Source organism: Pongo abelii, chromosome 19 (assembly GCF_028885655.2).
Source record: "Pongo abelii isolate AG06213 chromosome 19, NHGRI_mPonAbe1-v2.0_pri, whole genome shotgun sequence".
In the NCBI taxonomy this organism is placed as follows: Eukaryota; Metazoa; Chordata; class Mammalia; order Primates; family Hominidae; genus Pongo; species Pongo abelii.
The window spans coordinates 17,123,827-17,138,218 of record NC_072004.2 but is presented as its reverse complement, the minus strand read 5'-3'; the positions used below and the strand labels follow the sequence as shown (position 1 = coordinate 17,138,218).

Genomic DNA, 14,392 nt, shown 5'->3' with positions numbered 1-14,392 from the left:
TGCAACTGCAAAATCTCATTGCAGAGGTCCCTACACCTATGGTATGGTCCTGAATAAAGTCTTCCTTACGATGCTTTAACTCATGTCATTAAATAATTTTTTCCTTTGGCAGTGTCCACCGAGTTTACTCTCCCAATTCTTGGCAGTGTTATTATCCTAGCCTGACAGGAAGAATCAGGACTCAAGAAGCTGAAGACTCGCTTGATACTCAGTGCTCACTAAGTAGTGGGGCTCAGCTCCCTGTGATTTGGGATCCAGCCTCCTGCTCCTACAGCCTACGTGCCCTTACACCCTCAAGCAACACCCAGAGCTGGGGTCAGAGGCGAGCTTGCACAATTGCTTCTGCCCTGCGCTGGGACCAGGGCGGCCTGTGGTCTGCAACAGATAAGCTCCCCCACGTGCCTTCGCCTTCACTCTGGCAAGCCCTGGCAACACCATGAGATCACAGGGCTCTGGTCCCTTACAGACTGGGCCTGGCAGAGGCACGGGGAGGAAGGTGGGCCAGCAGGGTGTGCCGCTGGGCCTACTCGCAGACGTGCGTTTGCTTTGTTGTACCAGGACTACCCCAGGGACCCTTCTCCAGGGCTGTGAGAGTGAGAACAAGAGAACACGGGAGTTCACACCTCTCCAGTCCAGATGCTTTGAGAGCATGATGGAAGCAACAGGCCCTCTCCATAAAAGGGCACGCACACAACCCATAAGCTCGCACACAGTTTCCAGGTTCACGCACCAACCACACCACTACAGCGCCCTGCAAGCAGGCCGGGTCTCAAAGGAGTGTGCACGGGAATCACCCAACATGCTGGTTAAAAAGGCGGATCCCAGGCCCCACCGAAGAGATTATCATTCAGTAGGTCTCGGTGAAGGCCTTGGAGCCTGCGTTTTTAACCAGCGCCTCCGACGATTTGGGCGCTGAGGCTCAGCGGAACCCACCTTGAGAAACCCGACTCTGGGTCTAAGAGAGCCCCCCAACACACACACCTCCATGGTCCAAACTTTCCCCATCTCGCCCGACGCACCGGGCGCGCGGTGGTGGAAGCGTCGGGGAGCCCAGTGGGGACCGAGAGCGACGGCCCATGGGGCCTGCCCGTTCCCCTCGCCCCCGCGCCACGGCCCCGGGAAGCGCAGCGCTGCCGCCGGCAGGAGGCGCGACTGCCGAGAGGACGCAGGCAGGGGGCGCCTGGTGGTGGTCCCCAGCCCAGAGCCGCGGGGCGGGAAGGAGCGGGAGCGCGGGAGGAGGGAGGCGCGCGACGCCGCGGAGCTCCGGCGCGGAGGCGAGGGGCGGGGGCCGGGGGCGGGGCGGGCCGAGCCGGGCAGGGGCGGGGCCGGCGGGCGGGCCGGCGGCGAGCGCCCGGGGAGCGCGCCCGGGTAGCCAAGAGGGAGGAGCGCGGGGAGCGCCGGCAGCCGCCCGCCTGCCCGCCCCCGCGCCGCCCGCGCGCAACAGTTCCCCCAAAGTTGCAGCCCGGGAGGCGAGCGCGCACGGGCGGCCGAGGGGCGGGCAGTTGGCGGGGACGCGGCCTCGCGGCCCAGAGCGGAGAGTCCCGGCGGGCGGCGGCGGCGGCGGCGGCATGGGCACCCGGCAGACCAAGGGCAGCCTGGCGGAGAGAGCCAGCCCCGGCGCTGCGCCGGGCCCCCGACGCGAACGGCCGGACTTCTGGGCGTCGCTGCTGCTGCGCGCCGGGGACAAGGCGGGGCGCACGGGCGCGGGGATGCCCCCCTACCACCGGCGAGTCGGCATGGTCCAGGAGCTGCTGCGGATGGTGCGCCAGGGCCGGCGGGAGGAGGCGGGGACGCTGTTGCAGCACCTGCGCCAGGTGAGCGCGGGGAGGGGGCGCGGGGGGCGCGCCGGACCAGGGGGCGTGCTGGGCCCGGGGGCGCCCCACCCCTAACCGAGGAAGCCGGGGGCACCGAGGGGCACCGCCCAGGGCCCCCTTCCGCGGGGATGGAGCCCTGTCTGGCAGCAGGTGCCTCGGCGCTCCCGCTGAATTTGGGGCCTCAGGGCAGGGCGGAGGAAGGCTGGCCGGGTGAGGCCCGCCGAAGGGGACCTGTTGGCATAATGTCCCTACTGCTCTCCTCCGCAGGCAGAGAAGGAGGCTGGTCTCCGGGGACAGTCGGTGGGCGGGGAAGCAGGGATGCCTGCCTGATCTGGGCCAGGGCTCTTTTCTTCCTGTCTGCCCCCTGGCAGTCACTCCCGGCCGAGGGTCCTCAAGGAATGCGGTTATCAGTTGGACCTGGCTTGGCTTCCCGAGAGCGAGTCCAGGGGCACAGCCCTGGGGCCAGTGAGATTCCAGTCCCTAGGTCCTTCACTCGCCTGGGAGGCATCCTGGATTGTAGTTCAAGGAGGAGACTGTTTCCTCTCCCCTGACTAACTTTAGCAGATCCTCAACCATGAGCCCCTGCGGAAAGCTGTAGAGACGGGGGAGCTGGATTTGGTGCCCTGTGTGACCACCTGGCCAGCAGGAACTTCAGGAGGCTGCCAGGACTCTGTCCTTAGCCTGTGCCTGTTCCACTGGCTAGGGACAGATGTTGCGGAATTGGCCAGTTCCCTCTGCTTTGGGGCTGCCCTGGGGCTAATGCTGTCACTCACCTCTCTGTGGCTTGTTTTCCTTTCTCAGTTTCTTTGGTGGGGAGAGGAGCATGGCCCATGCCATGGATTTTGTTGAGTATAAGACAGGCAGGGGAGTGCAAAGCTGCTCTCCTGCATCACCAAGCAGGTTGTCTTGGTCTGGCTTTGGTGGGTAGACAATCCAGACCCCATATTCTTGCTGGGACCCCATTAGAGGTGGAGTCTACCGTGGATGGCAGAGGGAAAATCTCAGGTGACCTTTCTGGGGTTTTCCAGTCGCTGCTGAAAGAGGCTGTAGGAGCACCTTCTTGGGAGGAGCTTCCAAAATCTAATCAGACCCACATCCCTCTTGGGTTCTGCAGCACTCTTCCCCACCTTTGTATCTGGTGCACTCTTACCCTAAAGTATGTGTCCCCAAGCTGTGCACTGCACAGGGAGAGGCAAGCAGAGACGAGGGGACTTGGGAAGATGTGGGACTTCTGCTCCTGCCTCTGTTTTCCCCAACAACCTCCAGAATGATGCCCGAGACGCTGCTGGATCCCCATGTGCCTTCTCTGAGTTCAGTCATCAAAGAAAGATGACATTATGCAGCACTTAACTTTAGCAGTGTGTATTTCTTTGTCTTTTGAAAATTGGAAGCTGACATAATGGCCTTTATAGTAACTCTTTCACTTTTAAACAGAATAAAGGGTTTTCCAGACCATGGTGTCCCATTTACACACCATACAGTAAGGTTTTCCTGATCACATGCTGTTTCCTCCACCCTGCAATGGGTGCTTTGTGGGATACAGAAGAGCAGAGGGAGCTGGCAAGCACTTCTTGGAGGGTGCAAGACCAGAGCGAAGCTTGCATGTTGGAGGGCCGCTTGGAGGCCCACGGGAGGAGACTGGACCCAAAGTGGGCAGATACTTTGGGCTCCCCAGTCCCTGTAGGGCTGAGTATGATTCCACATCCTGGGGACACTGAGCTTCTCCCTGCCTTGCGGGAGAGTAGATAATTCCCTGCAGCCCCACTGTGGGATCCTTGAAACAAGAAGCATTTCCTCAGACATCTGCACATGGGTCTTATTGGTGTCCTGGTACCCGCCTCAGCTGCAGGACTGGGAGGGCTGATGGGGGGTGGGAGGGGGCTTATCAGACTTCCTCCTTTTCTGTGAAAGCAGCAGGTCCTCAGGCTCTGGGCCTCTGGGTTCCTGTTGGGCTCCCTTAACCCCTGGCTGGGGATGCAAGGGCCATGGGCCTGGAACTGCCCTGTGTGGCCTGGAACGGATGGAGCAGGACCCCTCCAGGAAGTGGTCATGGGCCTGGAGCAGTGTGGGAGTGGAGTACAGAGTGTTCACTTGCCTATGACAGAGAGGTGGCTTTCTAGGACCCTGAGGCCATTTGGAGGAATGTCCAGCTGGATTTGTGCTGTGCACTGAAGTGGCTCTTTCTCCAAAATTGCATTTTCCTTTCCATTCCAGTTTCCTTCTCTAGTCTGGAGGTGGTGATGTTCAGAAAGGGAATGAGCAGCTAGTGAGAGCCTTAAGAACACACAGGCCTCACAAGGGTCAGACCAGCAAGAACCTCTTCCTCAGCAAGACAGCCAGTAAAGACAGGGGTCTGCAAAGCATGGGGCACCCTGTTGTGCAGGAATGTCATGCAGGCCCCTGGGGTGGGTGTCAATGAGCAGGCACAGACCCAGGGAGGGGCAGCAGCGAGGACAGTAGCCCTCACCGCTATTCACACAGCATGTTCTGCTGCATTTGATAACTTGGGTTTGGCTGCTGGATTTGTGTATGCCCAGAGCCATATGGCTGGTGGGGACTCGGGAGCCTTTGTTCCTGTGCTTCTTAGCCTCTTTGAGTCCTTGATCTTTTTGAGGCTCTGAAAGAGCTACACACAGTCTTCCCAGACAAATGCACTGACTCACGCAATCTCACAGGCAATTTCGGAGGGTTCACAAAGCCCCTGAAACCCAGCTACAGACTCCAAGTTCAGAATCTCTGCTCCAGTCCAATACCACCCTTCTCCCTGCTGTGACTTGCTCCAGGCTGGGGATGTGGAAACAGGGACCCGACCCGGGTGCATGTGTGGCAGTTCATGGTGGGCTGAAGGATTGTGGCTGCTGGTGCCACTTCTTCTCAATGCCCCTCTTCAGCATCTAAGATTTGGAGGGCGTCTCTCCAGCTTGTCACTTGCTGGAGAGGTATCAGGAGGCCTCATTCAGCACAAATGACCCTGAGCTGTGGCCAGGGGTGCAGGCAAGATGCTAGGCAGCTGCCTTGAAGGAACAGAAAGTAATCCCCTTCCCTTTAAGATAAGTGTAATCTGAGAAGAGTCCAGGGCCAAGGATCAAGTAGGCAGCTCGCCTTCCGGTCCTCAATCAGCTGTGACCTTGGGCCCAGCAGATAACCTCTCTGAGTTGTGTTTCTTTGTTTCCCAAAGAGGGTTCTGAGCAGAGCAAATGCTACAAAGTGTATGAAATGGTGTTGGTGCTGCCATTCAAGACACATTCTCTTGGTGACTGTGAAACAGGAGAATCTGCCTTACTTACTTTGGGTCTGGCCCCACTAGGGGCAGAGTTATGGCATCCTTTCTCAGGCGTGGCCCACGAATTTTTTGGATTCTATCTACCTGGCTGGGGTTCAGTCTGGATCAAAAACTCACTGCACATTTAGAAGCATCTGGAGCGAGTGCTCGTGGAGATAAAACAAGCCAGCTTTGGATGGGAGAGGCCGTTCCTCTGCCCTTTCCTGGCCGCCATCCTTCCAGGCCTTCCCCTTCCCCAGATGTCCTTCCCCTTGGGCTCAGGCCTGTTGTCTTTAAGGAGCCCTGGAGAGGAAATAACCTTCCGTCATTGAGAGAGGGCAAGTGCTAGGCCACCTTGAAGGTGAGCTGTCATCTCTTCACCCCAGCAGTTTCCCTGAGTCCTCAAAATTTTAGACTGAGCTGTTGGCCTGCATCATGGAGCAGCAGAAAAAGGCGTCTGTTTCCCTGGGATACACCCAGCTGAGGTAGCCCCTGTCTTCATGTTCACCAGCACCCCAGCTTTCCCATGAGAAGAGGCTGATGGGGTTGGTTTACTCGAAGTATGGCGCATACCCCTTAAGCAGGACTGTTCCTATGTTAACTTGTTTGGGCCTCCCAGTGGTATGGCTAGGGCCTGGAATCCTGGTTCCCTCTGCTGTCTGGGGTGGTGAGGCTGGCTTCACTCTGCACCTGGGAACAGGAGCCACATCAGCTAATGCCAACAAGAACCACTGAGGCCAGGCGCAACGGCTCACACCTGTAATCCCAGCACTTTAGGAGGCTGAGGCAGGCGGATGACTTGAGGTCACCAGTTCAAGACCAGCCTGAGCAACATGGCTGTCTCTACAAATGCAAATACAAAAATTAGCCAAGTGTGGTGGTGTGCACCTGTAGTCCCAGCTACTTGGGAGACTGAGGTAGGAGGATGGCTTGAGCTTGGGAAGCAGAGGTTGCAGTGAGCCAAGATCAAGCCACTGCACTCCAGCCTGGGCCACAGAGCCAGGACCTAAGAGTTTAACTCGCCCCTCAAAAGGAGCTGAGTAATGGACAGACACCTGGAGACTCCCTGGAGATGTGGAGACTGGATGGGTCATTACTACCTAGAAGCAGAAAGATGAGCATAATGACCTCTGAAGGTCACCTTTTTCCTTCCACCCCCACGTAAGAACACTTCTTTAGGTGAGCAGGTTGGAAGGCTACCAGACACCGAGCCGGGGGGCCCTACGCTGGGCCTGCTCTTCTTCCTCCACCTGGAATGCTTTCCTTGTTTCCACTGAATGCACCTTACCTTTCCAGGGCCACCTTCCTGGGTGTGTCAGCCGAAGCTCAGAGAGATCCATGTACCTCTTCGTTCCTACCACACTGGGAGGCATTCAATCCATGCAGAGTTTTTCCCTGATGTTCCTTTTGTTTGTCAGATAAGGTCAAGTGCTTCCTGAGGGCGGAGACCCACCACCACCACTGTTATCCACTGTATGGTATTGAAATCTGTAGGCTCGTGGCATACCTTAGTGAGTCTGTGTGCCATGAAGATGTGCGTACGCGTGTGTGTCTGCTGCTGTCGTCAGTGTGTCCTCAGAAAGCACTTGGATTCCCCAGCTACGGCTGTGCAACTGTGGGCTGATTTACCAGGCTTGTTAGTACTGCCATGAGACACAGCACGTTTGCTTTCCGTGTGGTTGGATTTCTGGGAGTGATGTCCACAGGGCTTGGCTGTTCCTGGCAGCCTGCCAGGCGGTGGTGTTCTTGGAGAGAGGAGTGGCATGGTGCCCAGGCTCCATGGCACCACGGGATCCCATCCGGCAGGTGCAGTCTGGGGCCTCTGCCGAGGTGGCGGGAGGGGAGCGGAGCCTGATGGGAGAGTCTGGCCTCCACATTCCTGATCGGCTCTTGTGCTGAATCATGTTCATTTCCTCCACAAAGAGAAACCTTCCTTTTTAAAATCCGCCGCTCTCTGCCTGGGCTGGATCGAGGCTTTTCCAGTGATAAAGATGCAGAGGGATTCCTGTGTCAGAGCCTGCTTCATTGTTTTCCAAGGCTGCCAGGGACACTGGCTGGGGAAATAGCAGCCTCTGTAGTGGCTAAGCACGACTGCAGGGACTGTAGCTGGGCCGGTTATTCTGACTTTAGGGTCTGGTGAGGCTGTGGGATGGGGTTGGGGGGTCCTTTTTTCTGGAACAAATGCCACCTCCTCAGAGATTACCAGAAACTGCTTTGCTGTCTTCAGAGGTCCTAAAGTACCCTGGCCTTCATCCATGGACCATCAGGGTGGGTGCACCCTCCCCTCCACCAGTGTCATATCATTGCCATGCATGCTTTTCTGGGGCAGAGGCCATAAAAACTGGCACACAGTCTGTTTTCAGGAAATTCTTACAGAATGGATTGAAACTTCCCATCAGGCACACACTTCCTCCAGCCTCTGTCCCTGGCGTTCTCTCTCAGAAGACAGCGGGGTTTGGCTCAGACTTCTGAAGTGTTTCTACTGTGACCATGGGCTGGGGTATTCCCCCATCCCCCTGTAACCTGTGGGGTGGAAGCCATGACTCCTCCCTGCATCCCCACTCCCTCTCTGCAGGGGAGAGGCTCCTTGAAGAAGGGTTATCCAGTGACCGGGGTCTTCTCCAACTCCTCCATGAGGATGCAGAGGGGGTGGGGTCAGCATTGGAGATTCTCCCTGCAGCGTGGGGATCCTCAGCCAGCCATCTGGCTCCCCTTCCCCACCAACAGCAGTGCTGCCGGTGCCCTGCGAGAAAACCACGCGCACACACACACACACACACACACACACACACACACACACACACACACCTTGTCCTGGCCCTGCGAGAAAACCACGCACACACACACACACACACACACACACACACACACACACACACACACACACACACACACACACACACACACACACACACACACACACACACACACACACACACACACACACACACCTTGTCCTGGCTCCTCCTGGCTGTTCTTGCCGACTCTCTTAGTCCTTTCCGGCTGCTATAACAAAATACCATAAACTGGGTGGCTTATAAACAGCAGATATTTATTTCTCACAGTCTGGAGTCTGGAAAGTCCAAGATGAAGGTGCTGGCAGATTCACTGTCTGGTGAGGCTGCTTTCCGGTGATGGTACCCTCTTGCTGCATTCTCGCATGGTGGAAGAAATGAAGGGTCTCTCTGGGGTCTCTTTTATATGGGCACTAATCCCATTCATGAGGGCTTCAGCCTTATGACCAAATCACCTCCCGTAGGCCCCACCTCCCAATACCATCACCTTGGGGGATTTCAACATATACATTTGGGAGTGGAGAGGAGGGGACACAAACATTCAGCACTGACTGTCATATCCTCTCCCATTAAGAGAAACTGGAATGGAGGTAGGAGAGGGCCCAGGCATCTAAAACAGCAGATTCAGTTGCTGCGTCTTGGACTCACCATTACTAGAAGGGCTGGGTGTTCTAAATGAGAACAGAGACCTTGGCGCACCAAGCAGGGGCGGGGACCCCCCTCCTATGGTGCCTGCTCTCCTCCCTACCCCCACCCGGCCCTGAGCAGTGCCCACGTGGCTCTCCAGGAGCATTTCCCAGCTTTTTTTTTTTTTTTTTTAACTTTTATTAGCTCAGACTCCTGGCTGCTGCAGCCATATGGAGCTCTGCCGATGGCTGCTGCTCAAAGAGATGTGGCATTTTGATGTTTCTAACTTTATCTTAACCAGGAGAGACACGGGAGCGCAGCTGAGAGTGGGGAGTGCCCTCGTGTGTGAGTGTGTGCCGGGGCCACCTTCAGAGCTGCCCCTCGCTCCTGCTCGGCCCTCAGTGTCCGCATGTCTTTCTGCCTCTCTGCCTCCCACTCCCTGCGGCTTTTCTTTGTGTCTCTGTTTCTTTCATCGTGTCTTCCCTTCTGTGTGTTTTTCCCTTCCCTGGGTGAGAAGCACTCTTGTTCCTCTGCCGGATCTTGGTCAGCTCCCCTCTCAGCCTCCCATCCTCTGCCAGAAGGAAGGTGGGGCAGTGGGGCCGTGAGAACTGGAAGTGGTTGGTGGCGGTCAAGAAGGGCGCCCGGCTCGATTTGATTGTCTGAGTGTCAGCCGTGCCTTGGGCAGGAGAGCAGGCATTAGGGACACCTCCCCAGTCTGCACATGGCTTTCTAGTCCATAAAGCCTTTTCTCATGTTTATTTTGCTGCTTAGGGGGTGGATTTTTTTGTTGTTGTTTGTTTGTTTGTTTTTGAGACGGAGTCTTGCTCTGTCGCCAGGCTGGAGTGCAGTGGCGCCATCTTGGCTTACTACAACCTCCGCCTCCCAGGTTCAGGCGATTCTCCTGCCTCAGCCTCCTGAGTAGCTGGGATTACATGCGCGCACCACCATGCCTGGCTAATTTTTGTATTTTTAGTAGAGACGGGGTTTCACCATGTTGGCCAGGATGGTCTCGATCTCTTGACCTCATGATCCGCCCGCCTCGGCCTCCCAAAGTGCTGGGATTACAAGCGTAAGCCACTGCGCCCGGCCTCATTTGGTGGTTTTGTGAAGTTGACAGAATGTTGCTTAAAGTAAAAATGGTGGTTTTTAAAATATTATAAAAGCAATATACAATTATAGAAAAATGAGAAAATTAGATGAGCAGAAAATAAAAAAAGTAGTATACATTAATTCATTTATTCAACAATCGAGTTCCTGTTCCTCCAGGCACCAGTCTAGGCACTGGGGATGCAACAGACAACCCACCAGGAGAAAACCATGGCAGCAGCTGTTTCCCTTCCTCCGGGAGGGATGGCAAGGACCCCAGAAGCCAGCACCAGTACAGGTGCGCAGCCTGGCACAGAAGGGAGGCTGGCTTCACTGGGAGCCAGAAGCCCTCAGTTCTGGCCCCAGTGGAAACCCTAACTTGCCCAGCCCTTTCCCTTCTCTGGCCTCAGTTTCCCCAGCTCCAGAATGAAGGAGTGGTGGGCGAAATGACCCCTGAGTTTCCCTACCACCGCTGAGATTCCACCAGGTGCCTGTGGTTTTGGAAAGACCCATTCATTCCCATGTGTGGTCAGTTATTTCTTCCAGGCCCTGAGCCAGATTCACATTCGAGCCCTATGGTCACCCACCTTGGCCTCAGCTGGTGCAAGAGCTGGGATGCAGTGGTCCCAGGACAGAGAGGGGACAGATACCTCCCCACCAGGTACTGGGGCCAACCCCCATATGGCCGAGGCCAACCTGTCTGTGCTGACCGCAGTCCTAGCTGATGGAGGGTGAAAGGCCACATCACATGGTGCCAGGGGCAGAGGCCAGAACCAGGGAACCTGCAGACTTTCACACATGAGCAAAGCCCAGCCCTCACAGAGGCCCGAGCTGCTCTGTGCGCCACGAACCGTTCATCTCAGAGCACTGGGGAGGGTAATGAGGCTGGGGCAGGCTCTGCTGGTACCCGCTGTCCACATGACTCAGTGCCTGGCTCCCTTGCCACCTTTCTGCCTTCTGTGGGGCTGCTCTGGCCCCTTGCACATCTGGTCTCTCTCCCCTCCCTCTACTTCCCACTCTGCCTTCCTTCTCTGAGGGGCTACTCTCCATGCTCATCTGGATAGAGCCTGTCCCCACTCCAGCCTCTGTCCTGTCCACAGAGACTCAGACCTGCCAGCCCTAGCCGAGCTTCAGGACCTTTGCCTTCAGAGGGCAAGAACCCTGCCTGGTGCAAGAACTGTGCACTACTACTTGGTTCTTTCACTCAGCAGACATCCCTGGGCACCTAAGTGGAGCTGGCACCAATTGGGACAAGTAGGGAAAGCAGGGCCGGCCAAGGTGCTCATTTCTAGAAGGGCTCAGGGCAGCCGCTGATGCCATAGAGGACTGGGAAGTGACTGCAGGGCTGGCCATGGTCAGATTCCAGCTCTGCCCTTGTCTCTGGCCATGGGGGCCTACACAGGTGCAGGGCACAGCACACACTGGCTGCTGGGCAAACCCCTTTCCTCAGTGGGGCTCATGAGTGGACACAGGCGCTAGGCCCAGGAGCTGTGGGAAGCCCCGTCTCCCCCACTTCCTAGGTGGGCTTGCCTGACCTGCTCTGCTGGTGCCTCCCAGCAGCCCTGGTCCTCAAGCCTGTCCCTCTCCTGCCCCCTTGGCCCTCAGCCCAGGTCTCTCCCAGAGCATGCCAGGGACCTGTGGGAAGTGCCCCCAGCTATCTCGGAACCCCCTGCAGCGCCCCCTCCAGGCACATTGCCACCCCACAGCCGCTGTCCCCATGGAGCCTCCACCCACAGATACAGGTGCCAAGGAGGCTTGCAGGACACCCTCGTCCACTGAGGGACACCCAGCACCACAGGGAGCCAGCACTTGCAGCCTGGGAAGTCGGCAACCTGTGATGCCCCCCATCCCACCCCACTGCCCTTAGTTTCTGTCTATGCAGTCACGGCCTCCTGGAGCCCCAGGTTCAGGCCCTACCCGACAGAAAGGGGCAGGAGTGGGGCAGGTTTCTCTCCCTTGGCACCGGAGGCAGGTAAGGGCCCAGGAGAGCCTGACCCACACCAAGTGTAACAGTCAGAATTCCTGCCCTGGACCTAGACCGCCCAGCACAGACCGCCCAGCACACACCGTGCACCTGGCAGCCCCCCCAACACCCCTTTCCCCATGGGGACCTGGTGAGTCCTCTGTGGATGCAGACTATGGAAAGGGCTGTGTTGTAGATGGTGGGGGAGTCAGGGGAACAGGAGCTGCAGGTGCTCCTGGGGAGGCAGGGCTCTGTGGTGGGCTGGGCAGCTGGAAACAAAACCTCTGTTTCTGATTTCCTTGTGGTAAATGGTCAGCCTGGAGCTGTCTGCCCCACTGTCTGGAGGGCCTGTAGCTCAGATGCAGGATGAGGACAAGCACAGACAGGGCTTGGGGAGGAGACATGTCTCCCCTCCTGTGCTGAATGCCAGGGCCATCTCGCCCACCCACAGACACCTGGTCCTGCCAGGCCATCATGGAGGAGGCAGGGGATAGCCAGCGAATCCTCCTGCAGTGCACCTGCTGGGGCCCAGGTGTGGAAGATTGAAGCTCTGCATTCCTGTGGAAGGGCCTGCAGTGGACTCAGCATGACAGAGAGATGCTCCTGAGATTGGTTAATTTCCTACTTAAGGCTCTTAATGTCTTCCCATGGGGATGTTACTTCCTGTATTAGGGTTCTCCAGAGAAACAGACTGAAAAGGAGATTTACATGTATAAACACATACAGTTGACTGTCACACTTCCTGTGAGCGGGCAGGAGACAGCAGGGGCCACAGAAACGGAAGCGTGGAGGGGCTGTCATCTCACCTGGCACCACGTAGGTGCTGGTACCTGGTGTAGTCCTGTGGCCTTGTAATAGGCTGCCTGGCCGCCTTGCACATTGTGTCTCACCGGCTCTCTCCTGGCAATGGTCTTGGCTCGCTGCCATCAGAGGACAGGCAGCGCTGAGAATCTAATGTCCTTAGAGGGCCAAGGGGCCTGGATCTGCCTCTGCCCCTCTCCCTCACTGGAGGAAATGGCAGCAGGAGGGGTTCCACGGCTCCTTTGGTGAGAAGGTCTGCTGCAGTCAGAGCTGAGATGTTTGATAGAGGCACACACAGCCCAGAGACAAGGAGTGGTCTGTGCAGGGTCACACAGGACTGGGACCAGGTCCCCAATTCCCAAGACCCTGCCCTGCCCAATGGTCCCTGGAGAAGTACTGGAAGTGACGCCTGGGTCTGTCCCAGTGAAAAACTTGGTGTTTTCTGAGCTTCCTCAGGTTGGGACAGGTGGCCTGAGTTCCCTCATCACAGGCAGGGTGGAGGAGGGGCTCTGGGGCACAGAGGACCTGTGCTGCCCCTTCCCTGTGGCAGGAGAAGGAAATGGGGAGGGACAGCCTCAGGAGAGGGGAAGAACGGGGAGCGTAGTTACCTTGAGTGTATTCCCTGTCAGCAGTCTCCAGTCTTTTTTTTTTTTTTTTTTTTGAGACGAAGTCTCGCTCTTGTCGCCCAGGCTAGAGTGCAGTGGTGCGATCTCAGCTCACTGCAGCCTCCACCTCCCGGGTTCAAGTGATTCTCCTGTCTCAGCCTCCTGAGTAGCTGGGATTACAGGCGCATGCCACCATGCCCTGCTAATTTTTCTATTTTAGTAGAGACGGGGTTTCACTGTGTTGCTGAGGCTGGTCTCGAACTCCTGAGCTCAGGCAATCCGCCCATCTCGGCCTCCCAAAGTGCTAGGATTACAGGTGTGAGCCACCGCGCCCGGCCAGTGGTCTCCAATCTTTTTGGCACCAGGGACCAGTTTCCTGGAAGACAGTTTTTCCATGGCCGGGGTGGGGGATGGTTTTGAGATGATTTAAACACATCACACTTATTGTGTACTTTATTTCTATTATTATCACATTGTAATATAATGAAATAATTATACAACTCACCATGATGTGGAATCAGTGAGGGCGCTGAGCTTCTTTTCCTGCAACTAGACGGTCCCATCTGGGGTGACGGGGGGCAGTGAGAAATCATCAGGCATTAGATTCTCAGAAGTGTGCAACCTAGATCCCTCACGTGTGCAGTTTACAATAGGGTTTGTGCTCCTATGAGAGCCTAATGCTGCCACTGATCTGACAGGAGGTGGAGCTCAGGCGGGAACACTGGCCCACTGTTCACCTCCTGCTGTGCAGCCTGCTTCCTAACAGGTCAGACTGGTACTGGTCTGTGGCTTGGGGGTTTGGGACCCCTGCTCCAAGTGACACTTTTTCAACAGTTGATTTCTTAAAGTAAGATGTTGAGATGGTGGTGGCCATGACAATGATGACCTAGTGTTGGAGGAAGCAGAGAGCAGGACCATGACCTGAAGAGGTATTCCCAGCGAGGGGCAAGCTTCATGAGCTCACTGCCTCCATGTTAGATTTTCGCTACAGCTCTGCCGCTGGCAGCCCAGGAAAACCAAGAACTTGAGGGTGTAGAGGCCATTCAATGACTGAGTCAGGTCACTCAAGGATGCCTATCCCCTTGGTTTCCTTCACTGAGGTAGAATGTGGCTTCTAGCCCATAGAGTGCCTTTATGAGAAGTGGAAGAAGGTGCCTGTGTGGTTGGGCACAGCCAGAGTCAAGGCTTGGTGAGTTCAGCCCCGCTCAGACACCCTTGTGTAGTACATGCCCTGCACAGCTGTACTTGGCAGCCTTGGTGAGACCACACAGAAGTTTAGAGTATCAGCTGAGGCCTTTAAGGAGCCTTAGCCCTTCTCCCATGCGTCTCCTCCGGCACAGCCTTCTCAAATCACCTGAGGCAATGAACTGTGGAACACTCTGCCTGTCAGCCGGGTACTTGCCCTCTTTCTCTTGAATCAAAGAGCTGAAGCAATTGGG

General features: G+C 56.6%; 1 protein-coding gene across 2 annotated transcripts in view; it reads left to right on the top strand.

The window, feature by feature from the left end:
• The first annotated feature begins 1,352 nt into the window (after positions 1-1,352).
• Positions 1,353-14,392, top strand: part of LRRC75A (leucine rich repeat containing 75A) — a 50,804-nt gene continuing 37,764 nt past the window's right edge. Inside the window, exon 1 of one of the 2 annotated variants that reach the window (XM_024235400.3) lies at positions 1,353-1,814. In XM_024235400.3, coding sequence (XP_024091168.2) covers positions 1,569-1,814 — 246 coding nt within the window. In that variant the 5' untranslated portion in view covers positions 1,353-1,568. The remainder of the gene's footprint in view (positions 1,815-14,392) is intronic. The other variant, XM_024235399.3, reaches the window with a different exon arrangement.